Source organism: Lonchura striata, chromosome Z, assembly GCF_046129695.1.
Source record: "Lonchura striata isolate bLonStr1 chromosome Z, bLonStr1.mat, whole genome shotgun sequence".
Classification (NCBI taxonomy): domain Eukaryota; kingdom Metazoa; phylum Chordata; class Aves; order Passeriformes; family Estrildidae; genus Lonchura; species Lonchura striata.
Window position 1 is genome coordinate 86,212,382 of NC_134642.1, and position 14,370 is coordinate 86,226,751.

Sequence of the window (14,370 nt, forward strand, 5' to 3'; positions counted from 1 at the left end):
ATGGCGGCTGTGGGAGTGTCACACCTGTGGTCACACCTGTGCTGGCACACCCAGCATGGCACCCGTAGGAGTGTCACACCTGTGCTGGCACACCCAGCATGGCGGCTGTGGGAGTGTCACACCTGTGCTGGCACACCCAGCATGGCACCCGTGGGAGTGTCACACCTGTGCTGGCACACCCAGCATGGCGGCTGTGGGAGTGTCACACCTGTGGTCACACCTGTGCTGGCACACCCAGCATGGCGGCTGTGGGAGTGTCACACCTGTGCTGGCACACCCAGCATGGCAACCATGGGAGTGTCACACCTGTGCTGGCACACCCAGCATGGCTGTGGGAGTGTCACACCTGTGCTGGCACACCCAGCATGGCAACCATGGGAGTGCCACACCTGTGCTGGCACACCCAGCATGGCTGTGGGAGTGTCACACCTGTGCTGGCAAACCCAACATGGCTGTGGGAGTGTCACACCAGTGCTGGCACACCCAGCATGGCGGCTGTGGGAGTGTCACACCTGTGGTCACACCTGTGCTGGCACACCCAGCATGGCACCCGTGGGAGTGTCACACCTGTGCTGGTACACCCAGCATGGCACCCGTGGGAGTGTCACACCTGTGGTCACACCTGTGCTGGCACACCCAGCATGGCACCCATGGGAGTGTCACACCTGTGGTCACACCTGTGCTGGCACACCCAGCATGGCACCCGTGGGAGTGTCACACCTGTGCTGGCACACCCAGCATGGCAACCATGGGAGTGTCACACCTGTGCTGGTACACCCAGCATGGCGGCTGTGGGAGTGTCACACCTGTGCTGGCACACCCAGCATGGCGGCTGTGGGAGTGTCACACCTGTGCTGGTACACCCAGCATGGCGGCTGTGGGAGTGTCACACCTGTGGTCACACCTGTGCTGGCACACCCAGCATGGCACCCATGGGAGTGTCACACCTGTGCTGGTACACCCAGCATGGCGGCTGTGGGAGTGTCACACCTGTGGTCACACCTGTGCTGGCACACCCAGCATGGCACCCATGGGAGTGTCACACCTGTGGTCACACCTGTGCTGGCACACCCAGCATGGCACCCGTGGGAGTGTCACACCTGTGGTCACACCTGTGCTGGCACACCCAGCATGGCACCCGTGGGAGTGTCACACCTGTGCTGGTACACCCAGCGTGGCGGCTGCGGGGGCTGAATTGGGAGAAGATGTGGAGTCAAAGAGGAGGATCGGTGGGGGATGTAGGGATAGGGGGGCAATAGTAGGGGGCAGTGGGTCCCCGTGTGTGCCCCTTTGGGTCCCTGTGTGGGTGTCCGTGGGTCCCTGAGGGTCCCCGTGGGTCCCCCGGGTGTCCGTGAGGGGCGGTCCCGTCACGTGCCCGCCCCACGTGCCCGCCCCACGTGACGCGGCGCGGACATGGCGGCGGCGGCGGCGGCGCTGCGGGGCCGGCGCTTCAAGTGGTCGCTGGATCTGGGGGCGGCTCCGGGGGCTCGGTGAGGGCTCGGGGGGGCTCGGGGGGGCTCGGTGAGGGCCGGGACACCGAGCGCCCCGCTGAGCCGCCCCGCTGTCCGCAGGCCCCGCGGAGCCGCCGAGGGCCGCGGCCCGCTCGGGTTCGCGGAGCGGCAGCTGGGGGAGGGCGGCGTGCACGAGAGCGACAAGATCCTCATGGAGAAGGTGCGGGGCAGCGGCTCCGGGTGCGCCGGGTGCCCGCACGGCCCGGGCCGCGTGCGGGAGCGGGCCGTGCTCACCGCGGGGCTCGCTGGCCCGGGGCAGCGCTGGCCCGGCTCCCCGCAGATCCCGGTCCCCGCAGATCCCGGTCCCCGTGTGCTCCCTGTCCCAGCTCCGCGCCCGCACAGCCGCCGGTCCCTGCCTCAGGCCACCCCTGGGTCCCCATACCCCCGCTCCCCGTGGGGGTGCTGCTGCCCCGCGTCCCTGCCCTGCCCCGGCCCTGCGGGTCCCCCCAGCCCCGGGCACGCGTGACGGGTGGTCCCTGCCCTGGGACCCCCAGTGCCGGGTCCACATACCCACCTTGGGATCCCTCCACTGCCGGGTTCCCATACCTGCCCTGGGACCCCTGAATGTCGGGTCCCCATACTCACCCCGGGACCCCCAAATGCTGAGTTCCCATGCCCACCCCAGGATCCCCAAATGCTGAGTCCCTATACCTGCCCTGGATCCCCATGCTTGTCCAGTGGTCCCCCAAATGCCAGGTCCCATGCCCCACCTGGGTCCCCGTGCCCCCCTGGGTCCCCACGCCCGCCGTGTCCCTGTCGTTGCAGCGCTGCTGGGACGTGGCTCTGGCGCCGCTGAAGCAGATCCCCATGAACCTGTTCATCATGTACATGGCCGGCAACACCATCTCCATCTTCCCAGCCATGATGGTCTGCATGATGGGCTGGCGCCCGCTGCAGGCCCTCATGTCCCTGTCTGCCAGTGAGTGCAGCCCCGTGTGGGGACAGCCCCACAGCCCCCTGGGTGTCCCCACAGCCCCCTGGGTGTCCCCACATCCTCTTGGGTTTCCTGCAATTCTCTGGGTGTCCCCACACTCTCCTGGGTGTCCCCACAGCCCCCTGGGTGTCCCCACACTCTCCTGGGTGTCCCACAGCCCCTGGGTGTCCCACAGCCCCCTGGATGTCACACAGCCCCTGGGTGTCCCCACATCCTCTGGGGTTTCCTGCAATTCCCTGGGTGTCCCCACAACCCCCTGGGTGTCTCACAGCCCCTGGGTGTCCCTAGCCCCATGGATGGCCAGATGTGTCCCACAGTCACCTCCACAGCCCTCGCCCTGCCCAGCAGTCCCCCCATGGTGCTGCCCACTGCTGTGACCCCTGTGGCAGCTCGGTGGCCTGGGGGTCACTGACAGGCACCCGGTGGCCTCTGTACCCCCCAGCTCTGAAGGCCCTGGAGAGCTCCAGCCGGCGGGCCCTGCAGGGCCTCGTGTTCCTGGTGGGCAATGGGCTGGGGCTGGCACTAGCCCTCTACAAGTGCCAGGCCATGGGGCTGCTGCCCACCCGCCCCTCCGACTGGCTGGCCTTCGTCACCCCCCCGCAGGTGAGCCTGGGGTGCTGGGGTCACCCTGCAGGGTCAGGGGTCACCTGGCAGGGTCAGGGGTCATGGGGTCACCCTGCATTGCCTGGGGTCACCCAGCAAAGTTGGGGGTCCTGGGGTCACCCTGCAGGATCAGGGGTCACCCAGCAGGGTCAGGGGTCATGCAGTCACCCTGCATTGCCTGGGGTCACCCTGCAGGGTCAGGGGTCCTGGGGTCACCCTGCAGGGTCAGGGGTCCTGGGGTCACCCCACAGAGTCAGGGGTCACCCGGCAGGGTCAGGGGTTGTGGGTTAGATACCCAGGACCCCCACTCACCCCTTCCTCTCTCCCCTCTCTTGGCAGCGCATGGAGTTCACTGGGGGGGGCCTGATCTTGTGACCCCCTGCGCCCCACACCAATAAAGGCCATGGCAGGATGGTGACACCGTTTCTGGGGGGAATTCTGAGGGTTTGGGGACTGGCAGCACTGGGTTGGGCTGAGCTAAAAGATGTTTATTGGGCTGGACTGGGAGCACTGGGAGCACACTGAAATCTGTACTGGGAGTGCTGGGAGTGCCCTGGCAACCTCGGGACCTGCACTGGGAGCACTGGGAGCTTTGGGGCCTGTGCTGGGGTCTGCACTGGAGCTACTCTCAGAGCCACAGGACCCATACTGGGAACACTGGGAATTCACTTCTGGCCGGCATGAGGAGAGTTGCAGCCTGAGGCTGGCTCCATACTGGAAGCACTGGCTTTGTACTGGGAACACTGGGGATCATATCAGGATCTTGATTTGACTGTAGATGATGCTGGTGTTGTACTGGGAGCACTGGGCCATACTGGGATCCTGCCTGAAGAGCTGTGGCTCGCTAGCATTGTACTGGGAGTGCTGGTGGTATGTTGGGAGCACTGGGCACATACTGGGACTGTGCCAGCAGACCTGTGGTGCAGGCCAGTGTTGTACTGGGAGCAGTGGGCCTACACTGGGATGGTGCTCGGCGTGCCTACCCTGCTGGTTTTTGCAGCATTTCACCATTTTACTTTGGTAATTTCCCAATTTTGACTGTTTTTCTCACCTCTTCTTGCCCATTTGTGCCCCTTTTTTGTCCTTTTCCCTTGTTCTTTCATACTTTTTTTTTCCACTTTTGCAGTAATTTCTCCCACTGTTGCTCCCAGTAGAGCCAAACCTCTCCTTTCCAGTATGGACCAGGGCTTCCCAGTATAGCCTTGTGCCCTCTGCAGGACTTTGAGTGTGATCCAGGACTCCAGGATGATGTTATCATGGCCCAGAGCCCGATCCCAGTATATCCCACCAGCTCCTAGTGCCTTTCCAGACCAGCCCAGTGTTCCCAGTGGCACCACAGATGCACTGGGGGCAGGGATGGGGCAGGGCCTCCTTCTGTGGAGTCAGTGGGGACATGAGGATGTCACCTGTGCCTCAGCTGGCTGGGCTGTGGCGTGTCCCGGGGTGTCACCGGGCACAGTGACCCCAGGCACAGCATCTCCCGATGGCCACACATCCCACAGATGGATCCAGGCTGGAAAACCCCTCCCAGCCCGTCCAGCCCAGCCTGTGCCTGCTCCCCGCCTTGTCCCCAGCCCAGAGCTCCGAGTGCACCTCCGGAATTGCTGGGACACCTCCAGGGATGGGCACTCCAACCTTCCCTGGGCACCTCCAGGCTGAGCTCCCTTTCCATGGGGAAATTCCTGCTGGTTCCACCCTGAGCTGCCCTGGAGCCGTTCCCTCTGCTCCTGTCCCTGTTCCTGGAGCAGAGCCCGAGGAGCAGCAGCCACTCCTCATTCAGCTGGACACGAGGGGCTGTGGGCTTTGAAATCCTGAGCATAGGAAGGGCTCCTGTTCCCAGCTGTGCTCACGTGTGGCCTCACAGCTTCTCCAGAGCACACAAACACACGGTGAACACATCCCTGACAGCTTCTTCTGGAGCACACGTGTGGTGATAACCTTGTCCCAGCACACACACACACGTGTGGTGATAACCTTGTCCCAGCACACACACACACACACACACACACACACACACACACACAGTGACCCCTTCCCTGCAGTCACTGACATGCGTTCCCTCCCCAGCACACACATCCCCATGTCCCGGGGTGTCTGGGGGTCCCTGAGTGCCGGGGACCCCACAGCTGTGTGTGACCACAGGGCGACCTGAGGAGAAGGGCTGGCACAGCTGGCCTGGCTCGCTCATTTGTGGGGCTGGGAGTGGGTGCAGTGTACTGTCGCTGTGGGACACGTGAAAGCACCACGCGGACCACCTGCTGCTTGCAAGGTAAAAAAGGGACGTTTATTATCTGACTTTGTCTTTTATACCTTCCCAAGGGTGACATTGGATTGGAGAGTGAACGGTTCACCTCTCCAAAGACATTGGACAAATCACTAGTACATCAAGTGTTTTCCACCCCCATAAAAGAATGTAAACAATACGTTGTTTACAGAAATTGTGTGAGAAAGTTCTCCAAAGGAATATAAACTCAGAAGGCTTTAAGAAGTCTTAAGAATCAGGGTGACAGTGTACTTTCTTTTTCCCTTCTTGGTTAATGTTTATTGTACTTTTGGATGTGCACTTCCATAGCCTAACGATTCTGCTAAATGATCACTGTATTAACAGACCAGGTGCAATCAATTCTTCATCAGGCAGCATTGTCAGGAGCTGTGCAGAGCCACAGGGTCCTCCTGAGCCTCCTTTTTTCCAGGCTGAGCCCCTTCCCAGCTCCCTCAGCCCCTCCTGAGCTCCATTCCCTTCCTAGCTCCGTTCCCCTACTGGGGCTCCAGCCCCTTCCCTGCTCCCTCATCCCCTCCTGGGCTCCATTCCCTTCCCAGCTCCCTCATCCCCTCCTGGGCTCCACTCCCTTCCCCGCTCCCTCATCCCCTCCTGGGCTCCATTCCCTTCCCAGCTCCGTTCCCCTACTGGGGCTCCAGCCCCTTCCGAACCCCCTCATCCCCTCCTGGGCTCCATTCCCTTCCCCGCTCCCTCATCCCCTCCTGGGCTCCATTCCCTTCCCAGCTCCCTCATCCCCTCCTGGGCTCCATTCCCTTCCCAGCTCCCTTCCCCTACTGGGGCTCCAGCCCCTTCCGAACCCCCTCATCCCCTCCTGGGCTCCATTCCCTTCCCAGCTCCTTTTCCTGGCCACGTTTCAGCCCCTCAGGCCCTGCCTGAGCTGAGGGGTTGGAGCTGGGCACAGCCCTGGAGATGGAGGCTCAGCAGTGCCAGCACAGGGCACAGCCACTGCCCCGTGCCTGGGGCAGCCCAGGGGCCCTGAGCCCCCCGGCCACCTGGAATTCTGTCCAGGAGCCGCTGCTCTGAGCTCTGCTGGCAGTGTTCCCTGTCCTTCCAGCCGTGTCTCCAGGGGCTGCTGCACACCAATGCCAGTTGGAGGGTCTCTTTCCTCTGTCTCTGCCCCGTCCCTGAGGTTTTGGCAAGGCCACGCTGCTCCCGCTGGAGCTCAGACAGCTCTGCTCACCCCAGCAGGGCAGTCACGGCGGGTGCGGCATCCCTGGGAACGACAGCCGGCCTGGGAAGGGACCCCGTTAGCAGAACCAGGGGCCTGTGAGGCAAGGAGACACAGATGTGGGTGAGAGTGGGAAGAGAGTTGCCTGGCTAGTGCTGGACAATCACAGAGCTTCCCCGCTGGCAGGTGTGCACAGAAGTGGGATGGTTGGATCATTTTGGGAACGCCACAGAAACAGCTGCTCTGAGGGGCACGAGTGCCTGGGGATCCCATGTGGATCTCACAGGGGTCTGGGCTTGTGCTGGGCCCGGGGCCAGCTGTGTGCTGTTTTACATCCTTCCCCCACGTCAGCGTGTAACACACCACGTCCACCACACCCAGAGCCTGAGCCCTGGCCCTGCTGTCGGGACTGTCCCCAGCACAGGACCTGGCGGGGACACCCCTGGGCCAGGGCAGAAGGAAAATGCCTTCTGAGACAGGAGGGGAAAAGCCTCTTCCTCCCTGCAGCCACCACGTCACCTGAGCTCAGGAACGCCCTGGATTTCATTTCCCAGGGGAATGCAGATGGGTGATTTCCCTGGATGCAGCAGGCACCCGAGGCCGCAGGCAGGGAGTCTCCAAGGGATGTGGCTCTGCTCCCAACAAAACACCCAGTTCCCAAACCTGAGCTGCACTTCCAGGACCCCTGCCCGGGGGATGAGCCCCCATCCCGGGAGCCAAGGAGAGGTCCTGGCGGGTCCCGGGCCAGCAGAGCTGGCACAGCCGGCTGGGGGCAGCGCCCTGCCCTGCCCTGCCCTGGCTCCTGCCCTCCCAGCCGTGCCCACCGCGTGTCTGCACATCCCACCTGCCTGCCGCCCCTCCAGGAGGCTCGGAGAGCCACAGCAGCAGCCAGGGAGCAATCCCAGCCAGCCCCATCCCACCCATGACTGTCACAAATAAACAGCGAGCAGGCACAGCTGCTCTCCCGTTTATTTCCGTTGTTATATTTCCATTTATTTCCCGCTTATTTCACGCTGCAGGTGAGCTGGATGAAGGGCAGACCGGCGCACGCGGGCGGGCCGGCGAGCCGCAGCGTGTGCGGGATGGACGGGGGCTCTGCTCACGCAGCACGGAATGCTCTGCCCCACGGCCGCGGGGGCCGTGCCGAGCCGTGCCGAGCCGTGCCGGGCGGCCAGCCCCGCGGGACAGCAGCTGCCACTCATCCCGCCGGGCCCGAGGGGTCATATACTGTCCAGCTTCTTCAGGATGAAGGGAGCTGCGGGAGGAAACAGCGCGGAGTCGAGCCCGGGCCGCGGCCGGACTGCTGCGGGTTGGGCAGCGCCCCGGACCGGCACGGCGCCGGGGCACGGCGGGACCGGGGCACGGCGGGGCCGGGACATCCCCGGGGCCGGGGCACGGCGGGGCCGGGGCATCCCCGGGGCCGGGGCACGGCGGGGCCGGGACATCCCCGGGGCCGGGACATCCCCGGGGCCGGGACATCCCCGGGGCCGGGGCACGGCGGGGCCGGGACATCCCCGGGGCCGGGGCACGGCGGGGCCGGGACATCCCCGGGGCCGGGACATCCCCGGGGCCGGGGCACGGCGGGGCCGGGACATCCCCGGGGCCGGGGCATCCCCGGGGCCGGGACATCCCCGGGGCCGGGACATCCCCGGGGCCGGGGCACGGCGGGACCGGGGCACGGCGGGACCGGGACATCCCCGGGGCCGGGGCACGGCGGGGCCGGGGCACGGCGGGGCCGGGGCATCCCCGGGGCCGGGACATCCCCGGGGCCGGGGCATCCCCGGGGCCGGGGCACGGCGGGGCCGGGACATCCCCGGGACCGGGGCACGGCGGGACCGGGACATCCCCGGGGCCGGGGCACGGCGGGGCCGGGACATCCCCGGGGCCGGGACATCCCCGTACCGGGCCCGGCACGGCCCGGGAGCCGGGTCACTCACTGATCCGCAGCAGGGCCACGTAGATGAGGAAGTTGCGCACGGAGGCGAGCACGTCGCGGCGCATCTTGCGGCGGAGCTCCTCCGGGTCCATCTTGGGCCCCAGCCCCTCGATGCGGAACATCCTGGAGCGGAGCGCGGAGCGCGGAGCGCGGAGCCCGGAGCTGGGAACGCGGAGCCCGGAACGCGGAACGCGGAGCTGGGAACGCGGAGCTGGGAACGCGGAGCGCGGAGCCCGGAGCGCGGAGCCCGGAGCGCGGAGCCCGGAGCGCGGAACGCGGAACGCGGAGCGCGGAACGCGGAGCCCGGAGCCCGGAACGCGGAGCGCGGAACGCGGAGCGCGGAACGCGGAGCGCGGAACGCGGAGCCCGGAGCCCGGAACGCGGAGCGCGGAACGCGGAGCGCGGAACGCGGAGTGCGGAGCCCGGAGCCCGGAGCGCGGAGCGCGGAACGCGGAACGCGGCCCGACCCCGACCCGGCCCCGGCGCCGCTGCGGCCACGCGCGGCGGCAGCACCGGAGCGGAGGCGGGAGCGAGACGGCGTCACTTCCGAGCGGGCGTGACGGGAGAGCGACACGGGACAGGGCGGAGAGAGGGACAGCGACACGGAACAGAGAGAACGAGCACAGGCAGGGACAGCCACAGGGACACGGAGCGGCACAGGGAGAGCGAACAGAGAAAGATTCCTTACAATCAGAGGGGTTTGGGCACGCTGCAAAAGGCCTCCGAGACAGCAGGATGGTGATGAGAGCTCAGCAGTAGCCATGAGATTTGTCAGCAGAAAAATTATACAAGAAGTAGAAAGGACAAATAGAGCAATGGTCTGTGTGTTAACACTGGGGTAGAATAACTCCCTAAGGTGCAGAAAAGTATCTCTGGTGAGATATTAGGAAGGTCTAAGCTTAATAATGGAGCTCTGTGCATTGTATCTTAAGGCTTACAAGCAGGTATTGTATTGGAAATAAGCGAGCATTGCTTTAACCAAAGGTATGTGTGCTTATAAGAGCTTGGATAGAACTAGTGCCAGTGTGCTTTTGCTTTGTGTGACTGGTCAAAAAGCTTTTAAAGTAAGATGTAACATTAAGTTCTTGTTCTGCTGCTGGGATGTGAGCTGCTGGCACCTTCCCATTGTCATAACCATGGAATGAGAGTGATGCTGGAAAATGAACAGCTGGGGACACGTTCCTCAGCAGTCCCGTCCGTTCCTGGTTTGTACAGTCCCCCGCCGGCGATAAGAAACAGGGACAGGGAGAAGGGACAGGGCCAGGGCCGGGGCCAGGGGACAGGGCCAGGGCCAGGGCCAGGGCCAGGGCCAGGGACAGGGCCAGGGCCAGGGCCAGGGCCAGGGACAGGGGACAGGGACAGGGACAGGGACAGGGACAGGGACAGGGACAGGGACAGGGACAGCCTCAGCCCAGTCCGCCGCATGTCGCGAGCCCTCCACGGGCACGGCCGGTTCTGCACCGCGGGCAGAGGGTGTCAGCTCCTCCAGACCCCCTGCCCTGGGAGCTTCGGGCTCTCCGGGCTCAGGAAAGGAGATTCAGCACCTCAGAGCCCGGCGTCCCGTGGGATCTGCTCACCCCTCAGGTGTTGGGGTCAGTTGGCAAGACCCCGAGGACAATTACTAGACAATAAAGAACAAAGAATTACAGATGTCCGCATGCTCTCGGGCACGTAAGCCCCGACAAGCATGTTTTGTGAACAAAGGAATCACCCTTAAAAACCATACACTGTTGCATATTCATACATACTTTATGGTATATATATGACATTATGCATAGATTCTATTTAAAACAAGACACTCTCTCTGGAGTATGCCAACTCTTTCAATCCCCATGGTGTCTTCGAGTCTGAGCAAGGTCTGGAGAAATGAGCTTCTTCTGATAAGAAAACCATCAATTTCTCTTCTCTGGAAGATTTAGGGGTTCTGTGACTGTTATCTCAAAGTGAGTATCTCATTTGTTTAAAAAAAACCCCACATACATAGTTTCTATTTTAACTACAAAACTACATTTACCATACTATTAAAATGTTAATACAGCACTTCAAATCAATATAACACAATACATATAATATTCCATTTAATATTTGTGAAAAGCCAATCATAAAATATGCATTTCTCACACCATTGCTGTGGGTAATCTTCCTGGAAATCTGTGGGATCTGGGTGGAAACCAGCCCCACGAGCCCAGGGATGCAGGCTGCAGGTGCAGTGGCCGGGCTGATGCTGGGTGGGATGCAGAAGAGAGGGCATGGCTGGGCAGAGCTGCCTGGGAAGCTGGCTGAGAAAAATGCATGTTTTATGACTGGCTTTTCGCAAATGTTACAATGAGTATTATGTGTGTAATGTTAGAAAGTTATGCTGTATTAATTCTCTTAAGTAGAGTGTTAAATACAGTTTCAGGTTCCAGCACAATGTTAAAATAGAAACTCTGCTATGTGAAAGGAAGAAGCTAATTTCCTCAGGCCTTTCTCAGACTCACTGATGCCATGGGGAATAAAAGAAATAGTTAACATACAACAGACAGAGTTCTTGTTTTAAATAAAATATATACACAACCATGAAGAATATATGAATATGCAACAGGCTTTTGGTTTTAAAGTTATTCCTTTGTTCACAAAGTATACTTATCATAACTTAGTGTCCAAGAGCATCCAGATGTCCATAATTCTTTGCTTTTTATTGTCTTGTGATTGTCCTAACTCTAAATTTTATTCATGCAATTGTATTACTATTTTTATAAGCATTTTATTATTATTAAACTTTTAAAATTTTATAAACCAAGTGATTGGCATTTTTCACACTGGCCAAGCCCAGACACTCAGCTGAAATTCAGGCTTCTCTCCCCATTGCTCCCATGACGTTCTGGAGCTATGGTAACACGCTGCTGGTGCAGAGGGCTGGAGAGAAACAGCCCACAGAAATTAAAACTGCCCTGATAATTCCTTTTGAGACCTCAGTCGGGTTTCTAGGAGCAAGGAGCTCCCCATGGTGGCCTGATGGATAAAAACCTCCTGTGGAGTGGCCGTCAGGCACTGTCTGGTGGTGTTTCTCCTCTCCTGCACAGTGGGGATGGCTCAGGATGGCTCATGTGGAAGGACAGCCTGCCCTGCTCCTGGAACAGGCACTGTTAGCCTGGCCCTGGCACTGTTAACTGCATCCACTGGCCAGATGTGGAGGGACTGTGCCCCTGTTGAGGCCTAAACAAGTTACCCTTTGTCCCCTTAAAAAGGACAAAAGCCCAGAAGTTTCTCTCCTCAATGTGGTTAAAAGACACCTCAAAGGACCTTGGGGACTTCACCTCAAACTTAAGGATAGCCAATTGGACAGGACACAAAAAGTCCTGCCTAAGCAATTCCCTAGGAAAGAAGAGAACAAAATAAGTTAATTGCTTTTGTGCAGTGTTTTAGCAGGAGCAAGAACCTCTTGCCCTGGCTTGGTTGTTCTCTGTAAAGAGCTTTTTTATTTTGCCTTTTATTAAAACTTTCGGTTTCCAGCATTGTCATAGGAGCCACCTGAGGTGGCTGAGCTGTCAAGGGTAGGGTGTTTGTCTATGACAGACTATAGGGCCAGGCTGGAATAGATAAAACAGAGGAGCACCAGGGACCTGCACTCACCAGACTGGACCCGAGGTGTGTCAGGGATGCAGAGCAGAGGCTTTGCAGAGGGCCTGGGCAGCCTGGCAGCGGAGCACGGGGAGGCGAGGCAGGTGATGCTGGAGCTCCCGAGGACTCCATCCTGGCCGAGCCTGACAGCAGCACGGCTCTGTGCCCACCCAGAGCTGGCTCTGTGTGCCTGCCGGGGCTCCGCTCGTCCCCGGCAGCTCCGGGGGCCCCACGGCCCCAGGGCTGAGCTCCAGACCCGTCTCACCGGGGCACAGGGGCTCCTGCCAGCCCAGAGGCACCTCCTGGGACAGTGTCGGGCACAGGACAGTCTCTGCTGGGCACATGTCCTGTTTAGGGCAAATCTGGGAGAAAAACCTCTGGAAGGAGCCCCCAGAAAACAAACCCCCTTGGCCCTTTCCCCCCCACCCTATTTGGGGAGAATTTTCTCTGAAAGAAGCAGAAAATAACCTGTTTGTTTAACAAACAAAACCCTCCCCAGCTCCAAAGAAAGTAACAACACCAGATGACAACAAAACTCTTTCACCACTCTGAAGAGATGACAAATCCAGAAAGTCTCTCCTGGGGGTGGTCGGCCGGGTCTGGGCGCTGGGGATTGCTCTGGGCACTGGGGATGGCTGCTGCAGATCACAGAGCGCAGGCTCCCGGTGCTCCTCGGGGTTCCCAGGTCCAGTCCAGAGCAGGTTGGAGTGATATTCAGGAAAGGGAAAGGTAAAAAATTGGACTGTTCAGCTAAACTAACTATCGAGCAAAAGCAAAGGCAAAAGCAGAAGCAAGCAAGCAAAGCCAAGCCAAGCCAAGCCAGCACCAGCCTCTTCTAGACAACAGACCATGGGGGAGGTGAGCCGGCTGATAACAAGACAAAACAAACCTTCACTTTCAAAGTCAGTTCTGAAAGCACAGAACAGAATACCAGACATAAACAGAACACACGACTTGGGACACAAGCACCATAACGTCACCCCAGGACAGCACAGCTCGGTCCCTGGTGCTGGCGGAGGAGAAGGAGCAGCAGGACAGGGCTGTGCCCACCTGCCCAGCCACGGGGGCTCGGCACCAGCCGTGTGTGACCCGGGAGAGCACGGGCTGGTCACGGGGAGGGGGCTCTGCACCCTCAGAGCTCAGGGTCCCAGCGGGCATCCCCTGCTGCCTGTCCCAGCCGCTGTGACACTGGCTGGGCACCCCGTATGTGTCCTGTGGATATTCTCAACTCAGTCAGAGAGAAAATGAAGGTTTCTAACCAGGCAGAAGCCTCGGAAACTGTTGAGGATGAATGTAAATAATTCTTTATCTCTCTTGTTGTTCACATCATTCATAGATAAGTTCTGCCATTGTGTATCATTCACTGCACACCAATGGTGTCAGATGTTTTTGCTTCAGGATCAAGGGAATTGTCTGGATGATGCTCTCTAGAAGAGCGATGTATTTGAAATAAATCAGAGTTTTACTTTCTTGCCTTCTGAACTGGAGTTCTTTTGTACAGTCCTGCCTCAACAGAGTCAGTCCCCAAAGCCTCTCTGTCTCTCCCCTCCTCAGGTGGGCAGGAGAGAGGAGATACAACACCAGGCTGTGGGCTGCGATAAGGTCAGGCAGGGGTTGCTCAGCAAATACTGCCGTGGGCAAAACAGATCTTCCCTGTCACAGCCTCCCCTGGGCAAAGGCAGGAGGGTCTGTGTCCTCCCGAGGAGCTGCAAGGCTGCTGCAGATCTCAGCCCCAGCACCTGGAGTCCTTAGCTCTTCCTTCTTAACTCAACTCCTTCTTAACTGGCACCCAAAGGTGAAGAGAGGTGAACGTGGCCCTGCAGAGCTGCCCCCGGTGCTGCGGGCCCCTGCCCTGCTCTGACCCCTCAGGTGGTGAAACCAGCCCAGAGCTTCAGCAGGAAGTCAAAGTGGATGCTGTAAAGCAATGTCAAAGCCTCGAGGGAAATGTTTCAGGCTTTTCACCCATTTTCCTGTGATCCAGAGAGGGACAGAGACAAGAGGAAATGTGAGCCCACAGGAACTGCAACCTATAACCACAGCAGCTTCTGCACCAGCACAGAGGTTGAACCTGACTTCTGGTGTCCCCAGCAGTTCCATGTGCTGACCTGGATGATGAGGAGAGCCAGAATCATGTAGCAGAGCAGAGGAGGGTGGAGGCGTTCTCTGTCTGCAGCCTCACGCCATGGAACTGCAGGCAGTGCCTGGGGCTGGAGCTGGTCCTGAAGGGCCCCTGCCCCAAACCCTGAGCACAGAGGCACCCAAACACGGCCAGGGAACCCTGGCACGAGGCATGAGGAGCTGCAGAGGGCCTGCCTGATCCTGTGAAATGTGAAA

General features: G+C 60.2%; 2 protein-coding genes across 3 annotated transcripts; one reads left to right on the forward strand and one right to left on the reverse strand.

Annotated features, from left to right (window-relative positions):
• The first annotated feature begins 1,381 nt into the window (after positions 1-1,381).
• Positions 1,382-3,466, forward strand: EMC4 (ER membrane protein complex subunit 4). 2 transcript variants are annotated; one of them, XM_021551829.2, is made up of 5 exons: positions 1,382-1,490; positions 1,572-1,671; positions 2,277-2,430; positions 2,888-3,048; positions 3,388-3,466. In XM_021551829.2, exons 1-5 carry the CDS (start codon positions 1,414-1,416, stop codon positions 3,421-3,423), a joined length of 528 nt encoding a protein of 175 aa, XP_021407504.1. In that variant the 5' UTR covers positions 1,382-1,413; the 3' UTR covers positions 3,424-3,466. The 2 variants fall into 2 exon arrangements, with proteins under 2 accessions (XP_021407504.1, XP_021407505.1); XM_021551830.3 differs by lacking the exon at positions 1,572-1,671 and having other exon boundaries at positions 1,404-1,490.
• A 3,982-nt stretch (positions 3,467-7,448) lies between these two features.
• On the reverse strand, positions 7,449-8,609 carry TOMM5 (translocase of outer mitochondrial membrane 5). The gene is made up of 2 exons (XM_021551849.3): positions 8,435-8,609; positions 7,449-7,752 (listed from the first exon to the last, which is right to left on the reverse strand). The coding sequence occupies exons 1-2, from the start codon at positions 8,553-8,555 to the stop codon at positions 7,718-7,720; spliced, it is 156 nt and encodes a 51-aa protein (XP_021407524.1). The 5' UTR covers positions 8,556-8,609; the 3' UTR covers positions 7,449-7,717.
• Between the last annotated feature and the right edge of the window lie 5,761 nt (positions 8,610-14,370).

Excerpts from the sequence above, each read along its gene's own strand:
- EMC4 (XM_021551829.2), top strand. The coding sequence starts at position 1,414 with ATGGCGGCGGCGGCGGCGGCGCTGCGGGGCCGGCGCTTCAAGTGGTCG. Across the intron at positions 1,491-1,571 it reads GGGGCGGCTCCGGGGGCTCG|GCCCCGCGGAGCCGCCGAGG; the intron begins GTGAGGGCTCGG and ends CGCTGTCCGCAG. Across the intron at positions 3,049-3,387 it reads CCTTCGTCACCCCCCCGCAG|CGCATGGAGTTCACTGGGGG; the intron begins GTGAGCCTGGGG and ends CTCTCTTGGCAG.
- TOMM5 (XM_021551849.3), bottom strand. The coding sequence starts at position 8,555 with ATGTTCCGCATCGAGGGGCTGGGGCCCAAGATGGACCCGGAGGAGCTC. Across the intron at positions 7,753-8,434 it reads CGTGGCCCTGCTGCGGATCA|CTCCCTTCATCCTGAAGAAG; the intron begins GTGAGTGACCCG and ends TTCCTCCCGCAG.